We start from the raw sequence: 18656 nt of genomic DNA, 5'->3' as shown, positions 1-18656 counted from the left end.
CCTACCTCTCCAGCCTCATTCTACCACTATCACTATAGTCACAATGACCTTCTTGTTCCAAAAATTGGGAGAGTTTATTCCTGCCTTGAGCCTTTATACCTGGCTGTGCCCTCTGCCTGGAATGCTTTTCCCCCACACTGGACCTTCTAGCTGCTGTTTCTTCCATTCTATGTCATAGCTGAAATGGAAGAGTCTTCTCTAACCACCCATGGTTCTCTTCTCCCTTCTACTACCACATCACTCCGTTTTATCATTTTCATAGCACTTATCCCTCTGAAGTTATATCTTAAAAGCTCGTGTGCCTCCTTTCAGGTGAGTGAAAGTCCTGAGGGCAGCTTTAACTGTCTTGTTTTCAAGTTTGCAGAGTATGCCTTGCACCTTAGTGGGCACCCATTTATTAAATGAATTAAAAGCTAAGGGGTGAAGAGATCTGTCAGAGACCGATTATACCTAGTTCTGATTTGAGACTTACCGTCCCAGTCTTGCACTCATTTTCATTCTTACACTCATTCTGCATCAGTCCATTTATTAAGCCACCGCTTTGCACCTAGGTATTGTACTGAGGTGTCTTTTTTTAAACATATTTTTATTTTGAGAGAGCAAGAGAGAGCAGAAGCAGAGGGGAGGGGCAGAGGAAGAGGGAGAAGCAGACTCCCCGCTGAGCCAGGAGTGGGATGGGAGTCGATCCCAGGACCCTGAGACCAAGGCAAACGCTGTGCCGAAGGCAAACTCTTAAATGACTGAGCCACCCAGGAGTCCGGTACTGAGCTTATAAAGGAATCAGAACTCGATTCCCTTCTGTCCTCAAGGAACTCAGTTTGGTAGACTCAGTGACAGCAACTATGCTTTCCAACAGACCCTAAAAGGGCCACGTGAAGGTCACTTTTCCCCATCGACACCCGGTCAGAACCTACCCCCCCCCCAACCTCTGGGGACCAAAGTGCCCCCAGGCTGCTGAGGAGCAGCCGATCTCTCTTGGGTCCAGAACCAGGGCCTTGATGAGTCCGCGAACGCGGCCATCCTGTTGAGATCTGCCCTTCCCTGTCTGGGGAGCCTAGGCGACTGCCACCAAGCTCCCCGCAGGCCTGGGACCGGAGCGCAGGCAGCCGAGCTCAACGCCCGGCGGGTGGGCGGGGTGTCCGCGGTGCCGGGCGCAGGGCCCGGCCATCTGCCGTGTGGCCAGCGCGGCTCGGCGGCGGCCAGGGGCGGAGCTCGCGCCGGGGCGGGGCCGCGCCTGGGTCGGGGGAGGGGAGCGGGCCGATCANGAGCCGCTGGGGCCGCGCCGAGCGCAGTCGCCGCCCGAGAGGCCCGGCCCGGCCGCCGGAGCAGGCCGCGCGCGGGCCTCCGGGCCCGAGGCCGGAGCCATGGGCGAGACCAAGATCATCTACCACCTGGACGGGCAGGAGACGCCGTACCTGGTGAAGCTGCCCCTGCCCGCCGAGCGCGTCACCTTGGCGGACTTTAAGGGCGTTCTGCAGCGACCCAGCTATAAGTTCTTCTTCAAGTCTATGGACGACGATTTCGGGTGAGGATGGCCCCCGCCTCACCTCCGGGGGACCCCGGCCCCTCCGGCTTCTTGGGGCCCTCTCGGCCAGTTTGGACTCCCTTTGCTACATTGGCTTCTAGCCCTACTCTGGATTCCAGGGGGGCGACTTGGGCATTTGAGCCCGCCCCTGGGTTTTTCAGAGGCTGGAGTTCTAGCCCCGTTAGGGACTCTCCATTTACCTCTTGTGGGGGATCTAGGCCCCCCTAGTTTAGGAGGACGTCCAGCTCCCCAAAAGCAACCAGAGTTCCAACCCCCCTCACCTCCTCAGAGACCAGTGGCCTACATAGACAGACACACACCCCCCACACACGATTCCAGAGCCAGAGTCCCCAGCCTAATGCCTGCCAAGGGAGCCACCTTTTTAGCAGAGATTTGGGGTGTTTGGCCCTCGGCCTTTGACCTCTCCATCTTTTCAGCTCCCAACTCAGCCATATTTGGAGTAGTGCATCCAGGGGCTATGCTGTGGGACTTTGAACTGGGGGGAGGGGGAGTTGGGGGGGTGGTTTAGGGGGCCAGGCTGCAAGCTAAGGCCAGAAAACCTAATGTTTATTTAGCTGTCTACCCTTTCTTTTGGGGTGTTCAGGATGATGTCAAGGAATTGGAGTGCCTGACCCCTGAGAAGTCCCCACTGGCCTAGGTGCTGATTTCCCTTCAGAACTGGGGCCTTTTTCCTCCAGATGGTGGCCAAGGGGGAGACCTTGGAAAGGGCCTCAGAGACTGGATGGGAGGGCCAGGAAGAGTCTCTTCGAGTTCTTCATCTTCCTCTCCTTGGCGGGGTCTTCTCCACTGAGCTGCAGGGCTTTGGACAGGCGGAGTTTGGAAGCAGCCACTTCCCCTTTAAGAGGGGATGGAATGTTGGAGCCGGAAGGTTCTGTAGCAGCTGGCCTGGGAGGGGGAGCCTGGCCCATCCCCTCACCGCCCCCCCAACTCCCAGGGGACTGGGGGAGGGGGAGGCCCCCAGACTTGCCTGCCCCACACTAACTGGGCACTGGGCCTGGAGGCCTGTGGGGAAGGCCTTCCCTGGGCCCTCCGGGCCTAAAGCCTGTCTCTGCAGCCCCAGCCTAAGGCCTGCACTGCTATTTGGAGCTGAGGCCCCAGAGCTAAGTGAGAGGAGACATTCTCCTCCCCGGTGTTGATGAGTCTGGGTTCTCTTCCAAGACCCCTGCCCTCTTGGCCCTGGGAAGCAAGCACCTTTTCTCTCTTCTGCTAGCATGTTTTGCTGTCACCTTTCCCCATGGAACTCAGGGTTTGATGAGCCATGAGAGCCTATGTGTGAGTGCTTTGTACAGTGGGAAGTGCTACCCAGCTTCTGACCATTCTTGCTTCTGTTGTTGTTCCTGCCCTGGGGTGGGATACTCCTGGTGTAGTAATGATTGTCTGGCTTCAGTCCAGAGATAAACACCCCTGATTGGAAGATTCTGAAGAGGGATCGATCTGCGTGGGGTGAGAGTGAGGGGGCAGATGCCTTGGCCTGGTAAGAGCAAAACAGAGTTGGAAGAGACCAAGATGCCACCTCAGGGTATGGGGTAGGGGAAATCAGCTAGAGTCCCGGGTGCTGGAGTCACCCTGGGACTGGATGCCTTGAGGCACTAGGATAGGCCTGTGTCTCCACCCTCAACTCACCCCTGAGCCCAATGGGCTTAGCAGCCCCCCCCCCCAAACCTAGACCTCTCTGGGCTGTGTCCCACTCCCCCTGGTCAAGCCAGGCCTAACTATAGTCATAGGAGGGTCCCCATTACATCTGCTCACAGTTGACTTAATGTTGTTCTTTAAATTCACTGCCAGTTCACTCACTCTTTCTTAGCTTGACCCAATCAGTAATATGAAATCACAGGTCTTATTTTCTATTTGTATTTCTTCCTACAATATGTTAAAAATAAATACTTAACTATTGAATTAAACATTCATTCAGGTGCACCTGAAGCAATCTTGCATACGTTAGTGGTACTTGAACCATCCTTTGCAAAATATTACAGTAGACTGTTTTAACAGGGTTGAAAACAAAGCTAAAGGAGGAGATTGATTTTGTTTTTATCCCTAGAAGGATTATTGAGCAGGAGAGGGCTAGGGCTGTCTTGTCACAGAGAACTAGCGACGGAGAAGTATATATATTTCATTTATTTAACAAACTCTTTTTATGGTGCTTCAGTGTGCATGCACTGATCTAAATGCTTTTCAGATCTTTACTCATTCAGTCACCTTAATAGCCCTATGAAATAAGTATTAATATCGCCAGTTTACTGATGAAGAAACTAGAGCACAGAGAAAACGTAAGTAACTTACCCAAGGCCACACAGCTAGTAAGTGGCAGAGCTTGATTCTGCCTCAGAAATCTGGCTCCAATGTCTAAGACCTTAATCACACAATTGTAGGTGTTATTATTATCATAACCATTGAACAGATACATCCTCTCTGAGGGAGATGCTGAGCCTTGGCAAACTGTAGAGGTGATAGGGCTGCCACTTATCCTAGCCACATGAGACCAGGGTCAGGCCAGCGACCTCTGCTGACAGATGGGAGAGTGGGTCAGAGGAGAAAGGCTGCTCTCCAAGCTCACCCTTTGAGATTCTGGTTTGTGAGGCCTGAGGACTCCCTACCTCCCATCTGGTCTCCAGAAGTACTTGTCAAGTTAAGGTAGGCCAGACCCTTTTAAATTATTTGGGAAAGGGAGGAAGAATAAACATTTTCAGCACTGAGGGAGATAGGGGATGAATGCTAGAGCCACCTTGAGCTGTGGGCGGGAGCAACGTGGGAAGTTGGGCTACCAACTCTGTCGCTCCCCACTCCATGTCACATACTGCCCTGCCTCTGGACCTTCTACCCAGAGCGCACGGCTCTTCCCTTGTCTTACCCAGGTCCAAAATGCCCCATCCTCTGCATTTAGCTTTTAAAGTTATGGCACTTTATTCTGTTTATCCTTACACCTGCCCAGCTCCTAGCCAGGACCTGACACCTAAATAATACTCAAGAGATATCTGACCAGTGAACACATCTGTTGTCTTATGGTTCTGACCACTTCCCACTTGCCATATACTTATATGAACTATCCATTGGGCCATAACCTCCAAGGACAAGGCAGGCTCCTGGTCTGATGCTTCTTCAGGTTTATACAATGGCAGGCACAGGATTTAAAACCCACTGGGCTCTTAGCAAAGGCTTTTTAAGTGAATGAACGACTATGGACAATGAGTGATGTGCAGATTTGTTTGGTCCCTGCCCTTAGAAACTTACACCTAGTTGGAAAGAGAGTATGGAACCTGCTAAAAATTGACACAGCTAATAACTAGCTTTTATTGTAATCCTAGAGCATGCCAGGCAGTCACAAATTCCACTTACCAGGATAAGACAAAGGTTTGGAAAAGTTAAGAAACGTCTCTAAGATAGGAGGGCTAATAAGTGGCAGAATTAGAACCCAAATTTGTTCAACTCTGCTTGGGGCGTGTGTGTGTGTGTGTGTGTGTGTGTGTGTGTGTGTGTGTGTGTGTGTGTTAGTGCTGTGCAACCCTGAGCCATTCATCTCCATGGTGGGAGGGGGAGGCCTGTCTGAGGTCCCCCAAGGCTGTTGCTGAAGATCAGCTGATCGTTATGAGTCAGCAGAGCCTTGGCGACCTGTCGGTGACCCCTAGAAAGAGAGGAAACATCTGTAGCATTGGAGCTGTGTGGTGGGGACTACTAGGGAGGGAGTGGTGGGGACTCAGCAGCAGTTTCTCCCCACAGGGAGACCCTCTCCAGAGCAGATCAGTCTCTGCCATGCGACCCACATACCCCATTTTCCTTTGATCCCCAGTTCCCATATTGGACTGCAAGCTTAGGGTACCCTGTGGCCAGCCTGGCTGGTGACTCTGAGCTAACCTCCATGTCCCTTCTTTTTAGCATGTTCTATCCCTAGGCTTTCTGCCTTTGTGGGTTTGACCAGGATGATTACAGCTGCTTTCCCAGGGTCTTTGTGAAGTTGGAAATGGTGGAGGAACCAGAGCTGAATGGGAGGAAGAAAGGCAGGCTCGGTCTTCGAACTTGGCTCTCAGTCCAAGAATGTGAGCATCACAAGGAGCCAAGCATATTCCCTGCTCTGGGCAGAAGCTGCTCCAAGAACAAGGAAGGGCTAGGCTTCCCAGCCTCCTTCCTTGCTATCTTCCCTCTCTGCTCACAACCCCAGGCATGTGTCTTCCTCTTGCCCCTGATCACATCTTTCCAGCTCTGTACTCCTGGGGTGTTTGACACAGTCTGGGGTCCTCAAACTTTTCCATTCCTTTCCCTGGCCCCAAACTGTAATCATGGTCTGACTTCTTGCCTTGATGCATCCCCCGAGCCAAACTACATGCCAAACACATCTCACTGCCTCCGTGCCCCACATCATTGTCTACCCCACCACCACCACCACACACACAGAGATCCACATCACCTGCCACTGTATGAGAAAAAATGTGAAATACCATGGAAAGACCATAGGTTTTGCAGTCAGGCAAGCTTGGGGTTGAATTCCAACTCTGACTTCTTCCAGCTCTGCAACCTGGGACGTTACTGAATGTTTCTCCATTTCTTTACTCATAAAATGAGGATCTTGTCCATATAATGAAGGTGATGTGAAGATTATGCATTCTAACTATAGGGAGATAAGATGGTATAACAGGTAATAATAAAGGCTAAAGAATCACGCTGACCAGGATTCAAATTCCAGCTTTAATTAGTGGTGTGACTGTAAGTGAATTTGTGAACCTACTAAGCTTTAGTTTCCCCATCTGTATCTATCTTAGCATTGCTGTGAGTATTAAATGAAATGACACAAGTAAAGTGTTTAGCTTAGTGCTTGGCCCGTGATAACATGCTCCGTAAATGAGAGCAGTTGGACTATTATCATAATGGCAGTGGAGGATGTTCAGTAAATACCTCTTGCCCTTTTCTTTCCTAATTTCCTTAAACTTCTCATCCACACCTCCTAGAAGAATGTCAGGATTCCCAAGAAGGGAAAGACAGAGATAAGGCTATGCTTTGTCCTAGTTTAGGGTCAGAGGGGAAGAATAAGTCCAGCCCAGAAGAGCTATGTTGGGGCTGGGTAAAGCACTCTCAAAGATTCTAGGGAGTAGCCACATTCATGGGGGACAGCAATTTGTCAGGTGTAATTTACAATCACCTGATAGTGGAGAGAACACCCTAGGATGGCATCTGGCCTGGGCAGGGCTGGTGTCTTCCTGGTGGTGCTAAAGAGCTGCTGCTTCCATTTGAATAGGCTTAGGCTGGTGGCATGATTACCAGTTCAGGGTGGAGGATCTCTTGAATTAGGATTGTGAGGACACTTCCATTTCCACCCCAGAAAGCTCTCTCTGACACCCCCACCCTTTCCCTGCAGAGTGGTGAAGGAGGAGATATCCGACGACAATGCTAAGCTGCCCTGCTTCAATGGCCGGGTGGTGTCTTGGGTAAGGAGCCCTCCTCGGCCCTCCCTCCTCCTGCGTTCCTGCAGTGGGCTAGACAGAGGAATAGCATTGCTAAGATTATAACTGGTGGTTTTATACTTCAATATCTGAATCTCCCCTGAGATTTCTACCTGAAGTGTTTCTCACCCCAGACTCTGTAGCCTTGGTGAAAGGTGGCGGGGGGGGGGGGGGGGGGGGGGGGGGTGGAATGTGCGGAAAGGGAGGGACAGAAACACTCATCGGAGACACAGATGTCTCCTATGCCCTTTGAGGCACTTTGCCTCAGGTTCCAGCCAACCTCTGCCTTGGACCACTGACCGTTGTTCTCTGCCCCCATCCCATTGCAATAGCTCATGCCTCCCATCCTCCCCATCCACGAACAGTGAGTCCATTCCTCATCTCAGCTCACCTTGCACAGTCCTGTCTCTTCTACCTCCATATCCCGCTTCATTCTCCCCAAGTCTGCATGCCCTGCCAGAAGCCAACCACCTGCTACTTCCCTGGTGCCCCCGTACCATACTACCCACCCATTCTTTCCCCATCAGTTGGTGTCTGCTGAGGGCTCACACCCAGAGCCGGCTCCCTTCTGTGCTGACAACCCATCAGAACTGCCACCGCCCATGGAGCGCACAGGAGGCATTGGGGACTCCCGGCCCCCATCCTTCCAGTGAGTGTGGCCTGAGAGTGGAGCGGGCCCATGGGGGAGGGCTGCATCAGCTCAGCCCACGGCTGGGGGGAGGGAGGCCCCAGCCTGCCCCCTCTCCCACCAAGTCCTCTCTTCCCTGCAGCCCTCATGCTGGTGGAGGCAGCCAGGAGAACCTGGACAATGACACAGAGACGGACTCCTTGGTGTCTGCCCAGCGCGAGCGGCCACGCAGGAGGGATGGCCCAGAGCACAGTGCGTCTTCCTGAACAGACGCCTTCCCTCCCCACCCCCACACCTTCCCCCGCTGCTTCCATTCAGCTACCCGCTTCTCTGCCCTTTCCTGAGCTGTGGGTATGCCTGGCCCCAGTGCAGTCCCTAGCCCAGCCCTGTGTCCTCCTTTCCCTCCTACACTGACACTGTGAACCCAGCTGTCTCTGTTCCCTGCAGCAACCCGGCTAAATGGAACTGCAAAGGGGGAACGGCGGCGAGAGCCAGGGGGTTATGATAGCTCATCTACACTTATGAGCAGCGAGTTAGAGACCACCAGCTTCTTTGATTCGGATGAGGATGATTCCACCAGCAGGTGGGGCTTTGGTTTCATTGGTACTATGGGGCAGGTGACCCCTGAGGAGCCCTGACCCCACCTCCCCCCAGGATGGTGGGACCCTGGGAGGGATGTGGGCTTTGCATGGGGGACTTGGGCCCTGCAGTACCTCTTGTGGGGCAGGGATGGGCCAGCCTGGTGGGGAACGACTGTGGGCCCCCCAGGTTCAGCAGCTCCACAGAGCAGAGCAGCGCCTCACGCCTGATGAGAAGACATAAGCGGCGGCGGAGGAAGCAGAAGGTTTCTCGGATTGAGCGGGTACGGGCCCTGAGATGCTGGGGATGGGTGGGGGCAGATCCAGGGTGTGTGCTTCCTTAGACCCCCCTTTTGGGCCAGGATTTGAGCCTTAGAGGGGAGGGGATGCTGAGGGCTCACCTTGAGGAGGCCCTAGGTGGGAGCAGTGAGTTCTTGGCCACCTCTATGTACTGCTCAGGGCCTCTGTCTATTCCAGTCCTCGTCCTTCAGCAGTATCACGGACTCCACCATGTCCCTCAACATCATCACAGTCACTCTCAACATGGGTGAGTCTGGTGAAACAACACTCTTGAGGGCCTACTATATGGCAGACACTGGGCAGACCTGAGGAGTTCAGAGAGGCACAAGATATGTTCCCTGCCCCCAAGGAGCTTTCTCTCATAAACATAAACTGACACATAAATTGATCATTTCAGTAGCTCATGATCAGGGCTATGACAGAGACAAAGCACAGAGGATGGCGTCAGAGAAGACTTCCTGGAGGAAGTAATTTCTGATTCCTATCCCCCGTCCCATTTCCAGCCATTGCTTGTTGCTCTCTGATTTCTGCCCTAGGTACTGTCTTTAGGAGATAGCTGGATGTAGTAAAAAGAGCCCCAACCTTAGAATTTAAGTCTGAGTTTGAATCTTGGTTTTGCCACTTAACGGCTTAGAAGTCACTGAAGCTCTCTGGACCTCAGTTGCCTGCTTTGTAAAATGGGACTAAGAGTCCCTGTGGCAGAGCTAGCAAGGACTGAATGGAAATATGCTTGAGCATGCTGAACACAGGGCCTGATTCAGGTTCGATGAATGTTAGTTCCTATCCCTTTCCACCCTTTCATAATAAGGGGCTGAGAATTTGGGTAGGAACCTTGTTCCCCTCTTAAGGTTATATTACTCTCTGTAGAAAAGTACAACTTTCTGGGCATCTCCATTGTGGGCCAAAGCAACGAGCGTGGTGACGGAGGCATCTATATCGGCTCTATCATGAAGGGTGGGGCTGTGGCTGCAGATGGACGCATCGAGCCAGGAGATATGCTGTTACAGGTACCACTGCCCACCGGAGACGGTGGTGTTGATGGGGAGTGGGGAGATAATCCCTACCACCTGTACCCTGCTCATTTAGAGGCCACTTCTTGGTAGGGGGAAGACCTCCTGATCCACCAAGCTCAGCTTCCCTACCCACCTCCCCAACCCAGCTGCTTATCCCACTTCTGGCCCTCTCTCCCAGGTAAACGAGATCAACTTTGAGAACATGAGTAATGACGACGCAGTCCGTGTACTGCGGGAGATTGTGCACAAACCGGGGTATGGATGGGATGGGACATTGGGAAGGAGGGGGCAGGCATTTCTGGCTGTCAGGCAGGGGGTTGGTCTGGGCTCCATGCATCCCGCCCTCACTAGGGACACCCTTGCTTTCAGGCCCATCACCCTGACTGTAGCCAAGTGCTGGGACCCAAGTCCACGTGGTTGCTTCACACTGCCCAGGAGTAAGTGGTTGGGGGACTTGGCTCTAAAGCTGGTCGTGCTTGGCACACGTGAGCCCTTCCTTCTATGTTGCTGTGAACCCTCATACCTACCCTGTGGGGCCTGGCAGTGGGCTGCATGGGCAGCCTCTGACTCTCATCCTCCCTGCAGGCGAGCCCATCCGGCCCATTGACCCTGCAGCCTGGGTCTCCCACACTGCAGCCATGACCGGCACCTTCCCTGCCTATGGCATGAGCCCCTCCCTGAGCACCATCACCTCCACCAGCTCTTCCATCACCAGCTCCATCCCTGACACAGAGCGTGAGTGTCCAACCCTGCCCCCTAGGCCCGGCAGATGGGGCCAGGTGGGAGGGACTGATGAAGGCCCATGTGGAGACTCTTGCTTAAAAGTCAGAGGGGGCTGGAGAGGGGGCTGAGTTCATTCCAGCTACCTCACACTGCAGCTTCCCTCAGTGGGCACCCGACCCTCACTAAACAGTGTTTGCCTCTGAACCTGTATTAAGCAACCCGCAACCCTCAGTTTCCTCTAGTAAAATGGGACTAATGATATGCACTCTACCGGGTTCTGGGGCAGGGGCGGGGCTTTAATGAGGGGATATAAGTGAAGCCTTGATCCCAGTACGTGATAAAGTAAGCACTCGGTAAATGGCTGCCATTTTTATTATAACACGGGTATTATACACTATGCTAAGCACCTTCATTTATATTATTTAATTCTCTCTTCAAATATCTTTGCAAAATATGGGGTGCCTGGGTGGCTCAATTGGTTAAGCGTTGGACTCTTGATCTCAGCTCAGGTCTTGAACTCAGGGTTGTGAGTTCAAGCCCTGTGTAGGGCTCCACGTTGGATGTGGAGCCTACTTTAAAAAAAAAAAAATCCTTGCAAAATAAATATTAAAGTCCCTATTTTTACAGAGGAGGAAACTAAGTGTCCTAGAAGTCAGTAATGTGCCCACCATCGGTCCATAGTTATTAGGTGGTAGATCTGCAGTGCAAACTCGTCTCTACATAACTCTGTAGCCCCTTTCTGCCTCACCATTCTCCCTCCCACCCCCAGGCCTAGACGACTTCCACCTGTCCATCCACAGTGACATGGCTGCCATTGTAAAAGCCATGGCCTCCCCTGAATCTGGGCTGGAGGTCCGTGACCGCATGTGGCTCAAGATTACCATCCCCAACGCTTTCATTGGTGAGAGGGCCCCAGGGTGGGATGAAGGACAGGGTGGGAAGTGATGGGGCAGGGCAGGCTGGGGGCGAAGATCTCCCTTGGGCCACTCCTTTGAGCTGGAATTAGCGCCAGCCTTGTGGCTTCTGTGAAGTCACATGAGCCCAAGTCAGGTGGGCCTCCCAATCAAGTGGTGGCCTTGCCCCCAGGCTCGGATGTGGTGGACTGGCTATATCACAACGTGGAAGGCTTCACTGACCGGAGAGAGGCCCGCAAGTATGCCAGCAACCTGCTAAAAGCCGGCTTCATCCGCCACACTGTCAACAAGATCACCTTCTCTGAGCAGTGCTACTACATCTTCGGTGACCTCTGTGGCAGTATGTGCCTCCCCCACCTCCTTGCTCTGTCTCCTGGCTGGGAGTGGGGAGGTGCCTAGGGATGTGGCAGCAGACCCCAGGGAGTCCACATGAGGCGTGAGCAGGCAGCCAAGCTGGGGGCCCAGCTTAAGGCCTGACACGGGCCTCCCTCTCTAGTAGAAGCAGAGCCTGGTCAGGCCTTTTCACCTGCTCTGCATCCCCGTCTTGGGGCTGGCATTTCCTAAGTGCTTCTTCTGTTTCTGGCACCATGCTGTTTGTTCCTAAGTATCATCTCACTCTTGCTCAGTCCTTACAACCCCCGCTTCCTCACCTTCTGGGAGATGGATCACTATCCCTATTTTAGCTGAGGAAACTGAGGCTTCGAGAAGTTAAATAGTCCACCCATTCTCACAGCCAGATGCAGAGGAGTTAGGCCTTGGGACCAGGTCTTTCTGGCTCAGAGTCCTTTTTCTTACTACCACCTGAAGCTGCCTAGGTGTGTGGTGTTGCAGAAACATTGTCTTAGCAAGGTCAAACAGAGATCCTACCGTTGGCCCCTGATCACCCTCCCAGCACCAAGCAGGTTCCACCAAGGCAGAACCTGGGGCTGGCCTAAGGCTTCAAGTTCTCAGCCTCCTCAGACCCTTGAGGTTGGGCTGGGCCTTGGGATGAAACTGAAAAAAACTGTCAGGGCCAGCTTATGGAGGACTGCAAGCTGCCCTGAGCAGTTTGGACTTGATCCCAAGAGAGTGCAAAGCCAATGAGGGTTTTTAAGGAGGAAAGGTCTGCAAGGAACCCCCCTTCTCCTCCTGAGCATGTAGACAGCCCTTGGGAAGGAAGGGGAGTCCTCAAAACAGGACAGCACTGCTCAGGGCTGGGAGCAGAAGCCCACTCCCCACAGCTGCCTCTGCCTCAGGAAGCCTTTTGTCAGCCCGGTGGTGCTTGCTGGCTGGAGTCCAAAAACTGACTTAAAATGCTTCAGATTAGGTTCTAAGACTAGAAAGGCTGTTGCTACAGAGCACAGGTTCGTGATGGAGGGTGACAGGTGCATAGGGTTTTGGAGTTGGACAATTCTGAGTTCAAATCCTAGCCCCGCCCTCACTGTGTGAACATGAGTAAGTCACAGCCTCTCATTGCCTCAATTTCTTGATCTGTAAGTTGGAGGTAATAGTAGCACCTATCCCAGAGCTATTTAGAGGTTAAGACAAACGTATATGATGCTTTTAGCACCACGTTTGGCCCACAGTAAGTGCTCTAAAAAAGTTCTCCATTATTCATAAATTTAATTGATTCTAAGGTGAACATTTCTTTCACTTTTCAGTATCTCTAAAATTGGGGTACATCTTATAATTAATGGTTTCTTAGACTCAATCCTGTGTGGTTATTATTATCATCATTAGCAGAAGTCAGCCCTGGCCCTGAACCTCCAGGGACCCCTAAAGCTTCTCAAGACAGATGTAGTTTTTGCTCAAGAAATGTTCTATCCCTGGGGCCTCCTGGGTCTTCTACCCATGGGCCAAGGCCCCCTAGAGGCCCAGTTCAGGGATATGATAAGAGGTCATTTTCTTCTCAGTGGCCAAGTTCTCCTCAGCCTCCTTAGCAGACTCAAAGGAAAGAATTGGGGACCTGGGATCCCTAGGAGCCCACAGTCACTCCCCTCAGGACAATAACCTGGAGGCTAAAATAGTCAGTAGCTCTTGGGGCATGAGCCAAGGCAGGCCCCTGCTCCTCACCACCCATGCAGGCCTTGATAGGTTGATGGCTTAGCTGGTAGACTCCACAGACTGCCTCCGCCCTCTCAGATCCCCCTCTCCTGACCTTGTCTCCCCTGGAACGTTGGGCTGGTTTACTTAAGGAGTTGGAACAATGGGCTCCATGTGTATCCAGGAGCTGGCCCATAGGACAATTCCAGCTCTCTCAGAGCTCTGGGACCTGGTATGTTGAGGTGCGAGCAAGGGGTGTCCCAGGCAGGTAATCACTTCTGGTGGCCCCTTGTATTCCTTTTCAAGTAGTTCCAACATAGGTGGGGGCAGCCTTGTCCTTAAGGAGTTCACAATTTACTGTGGGAGCCAGAGTCATGAAACAGGTAATGTTAATACTGTGAAGAATGAGGCCTGGCTGGGAATGGGGTGTTCTCTTTCTGAGCCCTTTCCACCTTCCCCAGCAGCACCAGAAAATCCATCTGGACCAAGGCCCTTCTGTGTGGGGAGGCTCTGAAAGGCCTATGTTCGTTCTGGCCTATAATGGGTTTTGTGGGGTTTTTTTAGTCCTAGGTGAAGGGAGAGGGCAAAATTTCACCTGAATTTCCCCAAACTGCTCCCTACTCTTTACTAATGACTAACTTGGAAAAGTAAGAAGAAAGTAAGCAACTCCAAGCTTCTGCCCTGGCTACAGTTTGTATTGACCTCAGGCGGGTCATTTAACCTCTCTGGACTTCACTTTCCTCATCTGGAAAAATTGTGACTAATGTCCTCTTCATAGGATGGTGGTAACATTTGCATGAGGTGAAGGGCTTTGTGTCGTGCCTAATGACTTCCAGGTTTGCCATACCTGTCTGCTCTCTCAGCTTCCCACACTCCCCTAAGTGAACAGAGGAGAACATTGCCTATTTAAGACTTTTGCTCCTCCTTCCGGTTTACTGAGGAAGGAGGAGAAACTGTTAAACCCTTGAAAGGGAGCCTCCCCAGGACTGGGAGTTGGATGTCAGGACTGGGCATTGAGCGTCTGAAGTGGGGGCTTAGGGCCTTCCTGAGGAGGGTTTTCCTTGGTGCTGTGTCTGCGGGGTCTCCCTCTCCACCATCTCAGGTGGGTGGCAGAGGGGTCTGAAGAAGTGAGAGATCTCTGACCGGTGCCTCCTCTCATTTGGGGGATAAACTACCACTGCTGTTAGGTGTCATTGAAAATGTACGCACCCGATCTAGACCAGGGACCTCTCTCTCCTGACCTAGGGGTGTGGGGGCATGGGATAGACCCAGCTCATCTGGCCCTCCCCTTCCCTCCACAGACATGGCCAACTTGTCCCTCCATGATCACGATGGTTCCAGTGGCGCCTCTGACCAGGACACGCTGGCCCCTTTGCCGCACCCAGGGGCCGCACCTTGGCCCATGGCTTTCCCTTACCAGTACCCACCGCCCCCACACCCCTACAACCCGCACCCAGGCTTCCCAGAGCTGGGGTACAGCTATGGTGGGGGCAGCGCCAGCAGTCAGCACAGTGAAGGTAAGGCAGAGGGGGCGGTGGTGGGGGCACAGGCGAGCCCCAAGCTGCTTCCGCAAGCTCTGAGCGTCCCCCACCCTGGGCCTGCCTGTCCCCTACAGGCAGCCGGAGCAGTGGCTCCAACCGTAGCGGCAGTGACCGGCGGAAGGAGAAGGACCAGAAGGCGGGGGACTCGAAGTCCGGAGGCAGCGGCAGCGAGTCGGACCACACAACCCGCAGCAGCCTGAGGGGGCCACGGGAAAGGGCGCCCAGCGAGCGCTCGGGTCCTGCCGCCAGCGAGCATAGCCACCGCAGCCATCACTCAATGGCCAGCAGCCTGCGCAGCCACCACACGCACCCGAGCTACGGCCCCCCTGGCGTGCCCCCGCTCTACGGTCCCCCCATGCTGATGATGCCCCCACCGCCCGCGGCCATGGGGCCCCCAGGAGCCCCTCCGGGCCGCGACCTGGCCTCTGTGCCCCCCGAACTGACAGCCAGCAGACAGTCCTTCCGCATGGCCATGGGAAACCCCAGTGAGTTCTTTGTGGATGTGATGTGAATAGGGCCCCTCTCCCACTTCCATCCCACTCCCACACCCGGGCGGCTGCGTCCCTCTCTCCATCCGTCCTTTTTACTTTGTTTGGTACCTGAAAGGGAAATAAATTGAACTAAATTCAGGCGCGCTAACTGCTCGCTGGGCGCAGCGAGGGCGGGGTGCACCCACCGATCGCCACTGCGGCCCCTAACCCGCCACCTGCCCCAGCTTGTCCCTCTGTCCACTAGCTGCTGCGTAGGCCTTCCCAGGATCCTTCATGTCACTGGGACCTGACTTGCTGGTGCTGCTCCTTATTCCCTCCACACACGCAGGATTTGACCCCAGCGGTACCCTTGGGGGCCTGCTCACCCCTTTATCCCCACCTTTCCCCCTTCAGCAAACTTGCACCATTCATTCCAGCTACATCCGGTGCATCCATTAACCGCATCCCCTCGAGCATGTGTGTTAATCTCTTAACTTCTCCCCCACAATAATGACACCAAAAAATACTTGCTTCATCTGCCTCTCCTCCTAACTGCCCCCCCACCCCGCCCTCTGGGCTGCCTCAGTCCTGCACCCTAGAGCTGTAGTCACTTCCAATAACCATCCAATCTATCCCAGCCTGTGCCCGCCTTTACTAGAAGCCTAAAGGGCCCCCTCAGTTGCCTGAGCTGCTAGTGGCTTCCAGGAAGCATATCTGCTCTACCCTACATCTATACCCCTATGCCTGCCCTGTGTGCTGGTTCCTTCAGACCCCTAACCCTACTAACCAACAGGCTCATCTCACCTCTGGGCCTGAAACAGTTCTTTTCTTTCTTTTTTCTTCCCTCAATTTTTCCTGGGCCTGGAGCAGCCAAGAATTTCGGGCTGTTTGACTTTCTGTGAGCCCCCAGCAAAGGGAGGCCCAGCCTCCGAGGAGACCAGGAACCCTGCTTCAACAGCCCTTCAGGGCTTCCTAAGGATGTTCAGCTCCCACACCCCCATTTCAACATGTTGAGTCACTAGGCTTTTGTGGAGGGCTTCAGCCTCTCACCCACGTGTGAGAGACTCTGTTCCCCTTTCCAGAGATTGCCCCATCCCTCCCTCTCTCCTCTCTCTCTGTCTCTTTCTCTTTCTCTCTTACACACACACATACACACATGTGCCTATGCAAGTTCACTTAAGCCTCAGGGCTGGTCCCTACCCAGAGGGCTGGACCCTCTCTCCCAGGTTGTAGGGCTGGTACCCTGCCTTCCAGCTCATAAGCTGGGTCTCAGGTTAGGCTCAGCAGAGGACTCCCCAAGCAACTGGCAGGTTGTTCTTACCCTGCCCCTTACCCCACACACCCTTCCCTGATTTCACAGTCACCATGATACCCCAGAGAAAGGTTGGGCAGGGGGACTTCTGAGACTCCTCAATTGCCAGGTTTTATTTTTTACCCTATCTCCAGTTTAAGCAAATCATGACTTTCTCTTTAAACCTCTTCTATAAATTCTCCTGGCTCACCTAGGTGTCCATATTTTTAGGACTGGGGTGTCAAGAGTAGGATTAAGTTTTGAGCTCCAGGCTTTGGGGCAAACCAGGGTAGGGGCATTTTGGCATTCGTTCATCTAGCCATACTTCTGGGGGTTTTGGTGACCAAGGGCTGTGTTGGAAGCATGACTCAGTCTTGCCTGCCTTCTAGGAGCTCTAGGTTTGCTCCCAATCCAGGCCATGGCTTTCTCTAGCCACCAGTACAGGGCTGCCTCCTATACTTTTTCTTTTCTGACTCTGCCATGTTCAGCTCCCTTGAGAATTCCTCCACTATTGCTCATGCCTTCAGTGTTGGTGCTCTCAGTGTTCCATCTTTGTTTCACTTCTCTTTCCTCTATGTTTACCCCCCAAATGATGTCATCTATCCTGATGTCCTCAATTGCCACTGATGTGCTGGTGGTTCTAAAACACGTATCTCCAGCCATAATTTCCCTCCAAATTTTAGATCTGTATTATCACCCACTGGACATCACCATGGATATATCCATATGGACTCAACTAATTTCCCCCATCAAGTGTGTTCCTCCTGAATTCCAATCCTGGTTATCTTTATCACACTCTACATAGGCACACCAGCTAGGAACATTTATGGGCTTAAATCCCTCCCCATATCTTACTAGTCAGCATATCATATCCATTCCACTCCAACAACCTTTCCTGAATATGGTCCTTCTTCTCCCCCCCGCCTCTACTCTAATTCACAGGAGCATGGGATTTGGAGTCAGGTTGTTCTGGGTTTGAATCCCAGCTCTGCTACTTTTTGGTTTCGTGATAAGAGAGTTATTTAATCTCTCTGAGCCTCAATTCCCTTATATGTAAAATGACAATAATAATACCTACCTCACAGGGTTGTTGTGAGGATTTAAATTAGATATTGTACGAAAAGTGCCTAGCACAGTGCCTGGCACACAGTAGAATAGGTGCTCAATAAATGGTAGCTATTATTATTATTATTATTATTATTAATTATTTACTCTAAATTGGTAGGGTACTTTTGGAAAGGTAGCAGTGAAGCTTTGAGTGCTCTGGTTCACGAATTAGAAATGCCTATGTTTGGTTACTCAATAGAGTCACACTGTGACCACCATTTCAGGGAGGCCAGATCTTCATCCTGCCACATCCTGGAGTGTAGCAGGAGGATGCTGGGACAGTAGGGTTTGCAACCAGGTTTGCCCTTTTTTGCCCTTCCTCGCATGATAGGCTCAGCAGCAGTGAAGGCAGCAGGGCATCTCTCCCTACAGAAAGAGAAGAGCTAACAGATTTTCTTTAGATCCTGCAAAAGTTAAGCAGGCCTTTCATGTCTGAGGGTTTTCTCTGTCTCTTCTTCTCAGCTTGGTTGTGAAGACTAACTCTGCCCATCAGAGAGGGGATTTCAAATTCTGTGTCCAGTTAAACTTGCCAATGGTTTTTTAAGCAACATATGTGCTGTCACTAGAAGGCACATAGGTCCTGGGCTCGAGAGGTCACATACATATGTACAGCTGGGATAGAACAGACATTCTTGAAAAACTTTGGCTAGTTTCTTTCAAGCATTTGCCTCCTCACTCCCTGCCCTTTTACTTGGGTCTTGATCCCTGGGAAACGGCTCATGTCTGGAACAAATATTTGATGAAAAACTCTTGGGAGAATCAGAGGTGGTGTTAGAAAGCAGGAAATTCAGTACGAACACTTCTGCCAAGTCGTGTGTGTCTAAAGTGAGCACAGCCAGTCCTCGGACTCCAGAGACAGAGAAGGCCTACAGCAATCTCAGGCTTAACAGATGGGCTTCAACAAACGGCATTAATCCTCTGAAGCTCTCCTAAACACTGAAAGAGGAACAGTATGGACTGCAGACTACAATTCCCAGAATGCTCAGTGGGGAAAACGAAGTGAGTGTGGCGGCGTATGATGGGATGTGTATTTCGTGAAAGGCTGAATAAGGCCACTCCTATCCTAAGGCGCTCCTACCCCGCCGAAGGCC

At 52.5% G+C, this 18656-nt stretch overlaps 1 protein-coding gene across 1 annotated transcript; it reads left to right on the top strand.

Annotated features, from left to right (window-relative positions):
- Window positions 1-1271: 1271 nt before the first annotated feature.
- On the top strand, window positions 1272-15735 carry DVL3 (dishevelled segment polarity protein 3). The gene is made up of 15 exons (XM_019795793.2): window positions 1272-1525; window positions 6894-6963; window positions 7506-7627; window positions 7749-7858; window positions 8054-8189; window positions 8375-8468; window positions 8662-8731; window positions 9352-9491; window positions 9676-9752; window positions 9867-9934; window positions 10083-10232; window positions 10990-11121; window positions 11307-11474; window positions 14458-14673; window positions 14772-15735. Exons 1-15 carry the CDS (start codon window positions 1365-1367, stop codon window positions 15206-15208), a joined length of 2151 nt encoding a protein of 716 aa, XP_019651352.2. The 5' UTR covers window positions 1272-1364; the 3' UTR covers window positions 15209-15735.
- The last annotated feature ends 2921 nt before the right edge of the window (window positions 15736-18656 follow it).

The sequence above is a fragment of the Ailuropoda melanoleuca genome, chromosome 1, assembly GCF_002007445.2.
Source record: "Ailuropoda melanoleuca isolate Jingjing chromosome 1, ASM200744v2, whole genome shotgun sequence".
Lineage (NCBI taxonomy): Eukaryota > Metazoa > Chordata > Mammalia > Carnivora > Ursidae > Ailuropoda > Ailuropoda melanoleuca.
Note: the sequence above shows the minus strand (reverse complement) of the source record. Positions and strands in the feature narration are given on the sequence as shown.